This window comes from Limulus polyphemus, unplaced genomic scaffold, assembly GCF_000517525.1.
Source record: "Limulus polyphemus unplaced genomic scaffold, Limulus_polyphemus-2.1.2 Scaffold979, whole genome shotgun sequence".
Lineage (NCBI taxonomy): Eukaryota > Metazoa > Arthropoda > Merostomata > Xiphosura > Limulidae > Limulus > Limulus polyphemus.
The window spans coordinates 252,197-255,585 of record NW_013666589.1 but is presented as its reverse complement, the minus strand read 5'-3'; the positions used below and the strand labels follow the sequence as shown (position 1 = coordinate 255,585).

General features: G+C 32.9%; 1 protein-coding gene across 1 annotated transcript in view; it reads right to left on the bottom strand.

The window, feature by feature from the left end:
- The window catches only part of LOC106461526 (synaptogenesis protein syg-2-like), a 154,983-nt gene that overhangs the window by 55,709 nt on the left and 95,885 nt on the right, over positions 1-3,389 (bottom strand). Inside the window, exons 5-6 of the mRNA XM_022388521.1 lie at positions 2,525-2,677; positions 1,141-1,308 (exon numbers count right to left, since the gene is read on the bottom strand). Coding sequence (XP_022244229.1) covers positions 1,141-1,308; positions 2,525-2,677 — 321 coding nt within the window. The remainder of the gene's footprint in view (positions 1-1,140; positions 1,309-2,524; positions 2,678-3,389) is intronic.

Sequence of the window (3,389 nt, the reverse complement as noted above, 5' to 3'; positions counted from 1 at the left end):
CATCCCATGATATTTCAGCATCCCATGATATTTCAGCATCCCATGATATTTCAACAACCCATGACAATTCAGCAGTTCATGATATTTCAACATCCCATAATATTTCAGCGTCCCATGATATTTCAGAATCCCATGATATTTCAGCATCCCATGATATTTCAACAACCCATGATATTTCAACAACCCATGACAATTCAGCAGTTCATGATATTTCAACATCCCATGCTATTTCAACATCCCATGATATTTTAGTATCCCATGATATTTCAACAACCCATGATAATTCAGCAGTTCATGATATTTCAACATTCCATGATATTTCAGCATCCCATGATATTTCAACAACCCATGATATTTCAGCATCCCATGATATTTCAGCATCCCATGATATTTCAACATCCCATGATATTTCAACATCCCATGATATTTCAGCATCCCGTGATATTTCAGCATCCCGTGATATTTCAGCATCCCGTGATATTTCAGCATCCCGTGATATTTCAGCATCCCGTGATATTTCAACAACCCATGATATTTCAGCATCCCATGATATTTCAGCATCCCATGATATTTCAACATCCCATGATATTTCAGCATCCCATGATAATTCAGGCAGTTTATGATATTTCAGCATCCCATGATATTTCAGCATCCCATGATAATTCAGCATCCCATGATATTTCAACATCCATGATATTTCAGCATCCCATGATATTTCAGCAACCCATGATATTTCAACAACCCATGATAATTCAGCAGTTCATGATATTTCAACATCCCATGATATTTTAACACTATAAAATTGTTGTTGTTTAACCGTTTGTTCTTTCAATGGAGCTTCAAAAGAAAAATGTTCTAATAAATAAATATACACGAGGTTTCACAATTTTTAGGGTACAGGTTTTACTACAAGAAACTTTCCCAGTTTTGAATATTCAGCTTTGTAAGTGAGTTTGAAATATTTGAAAGTTTATAACAGCAACTTCTAGCACAACATTCTAAAATTTATTATTCATAACCGCTTTCAATATTATGTATACTCTTTCAAATAGAAATAAATATATATGATACTTCAACCGTTTGAGATTAAAAAAATATGATTTAGAATGAAGTTCGGAGACAAAAATATTACTTGCTTACAAAGGACACTTATGGTAATGGATGATGTCCAAGGCTTAGCTAGAGCTGAATGGTCAGCTTCACACATGTACGTTGCTTCATCGTCATCCATTTTCGGATACAGTGTCAAGGTACTTAGCACTGTTTTAAGTTTCTCGTTTCCCTTCTGAACGAATGTTTTAGCAGCATCTAGTTAAAGTTAAAAACAAGAGAATGATCACCAATATAGTTTTCTACATAAATAAATAAATCAGGTTTGGATAAAATTCGAGTGAATAAATCAGGTTTCGATGATATGTGAGTGAATAAATCAGGTTTCGATGATATGTGAGTGAATAAATCAGGTTTCGATGATATGTGAGTGAATAAATCAGGTTTCGATGATATGTGAGTGAATAAATCAGGTTTCGATGATAAAACGAGTGAATAAATCAGGTTTCGATGATATGTGAGTGAATAAATCAGGTTTCGATGATATATGAGTGAATAAATCAGGTTTCGATGATAAAACGAGTGAATAAATCAGGTTTCGATGATAAAACGAGTGAATAAATCAGGTTTCGATGATAAAACAAGTGAATAAATCAGGTTTCGATGATAAAACAGTGAATAAATCAGGTTTCGATGATAAAACGAGTGAATAAATCAGGTTTCGATGATAAAACGAGTGAATAAATCAGGTTTCGATGATATGTGAGTATAGCTGCTCAGACAAAGCTCTAAATGCGTATATTTACATGTGAGCACTATTCAAAGAGCATTGGATTTTTGTATAGCTGTACTCTTACTGTCAAGTAAGGTGATGAGAGCTCAAAGAAAATAAATAGAAAAAATTAGAAACACATATTGAGGGTCAAAAGTCTTAAGTTGTTTTAAAGAGGGGTCATTTAATGTTATTACTAAGCTTTCAAAACACGAGAATATACAAACTTACTAAAGTAACCAGATCAGTTAATATCTGTGAAAGGGCTTCATTCAGAGTATAGTGAATTGCTATAACATACAGAAAAATATGCCAAGTAAAATGTAGTTATTGAAAATCGATAGGAACTAGAAAACTATTCAAAGTTTTATAGTGTATAAAACTTTACATACAATAGAGAACGTGCCTGCCTGGATTTTAAAATGTCTTCAAATGTTCAGTAAAAAGACACAGAGTAGTGTTAAGCTGAAGCGTTGGCACGAATACATCTAATTAGTTATGTTGGACATACCGTATAATGCGAGCCAAAATAGGTGCTAAGGATTCTTTACGTGTTTCCATCAATAACACTGGGATTACAGAAAACACGTTCCTTCAAATGAACAGTAAAATCAGTGATGTATGCATGTTTAAAATTATACTTTCGAAAGAAATGCATTTAGAAAGCAGAAAAGAACATGTATATAACAAGAAAACACTCACCAGGAATTACTTCCACTCCGTTTCGATACCACTTTAAGCGAGACGGCGGTTTACTGCGGTGAACACTGCACGTTAAATTAACACGTTCCCCTTCTTTTATTCGAAGTATTGCGTGCCCTGATCTACCATTAATTGTAAGCTGATTCGGAGGAACTAGTGATGAAAAAAACATTAGGAATCATAAGGTAATCCTATACAAGCTCGGTTTGGACAAAAAACAAGTCTATCTTCCTATAGGGTGGATTATCCAGGGATAATCAGGTATTTGACTTATCTAATGTATAACGTATCTAATGTAAAATAATAATAAAAAAAAAGATTATTGAATTTAATGTTCAAATTGAACAGAAGTGTTACAGTTTACAGTGATTACATGCTTGATAAAATTAAAAATAATTTTATATCTACCACAATAACCACAGAATGTAACTACTACTGTAACTGATTTTGTTTATTAGAAAAAATCTTAATTATGTTAGAATTTTATAAATTCTGGTCTAATCTGGCCAACTAGGACAACAGTAACACTAGTTATTTTATTTCTGATTTGCCTTAACGTTTCAAGGTAGGATAATGTACTGAGCTTGCCTGGTCTTAATTGAGTACTCATTCTTCGATTGATAATTATAGCAGGAAACGAGATATATATATATATACAGGGTTCTAAGGTGTTACAACCATATCTTTGGTTTTGGTGATAACATGCCAAGTTCGTAATAATTATATACACCTGGTAAAAAGTTAAGCACCCCCAAATATTTTTCAGGATTGCTTATTGAAAATAAGGTTTAATTTTCATGATGTTGAGCAATGTTCATAATTTCGAACATAATTAAAAGGATGTGAGCGTTCAGGTGTGACATTT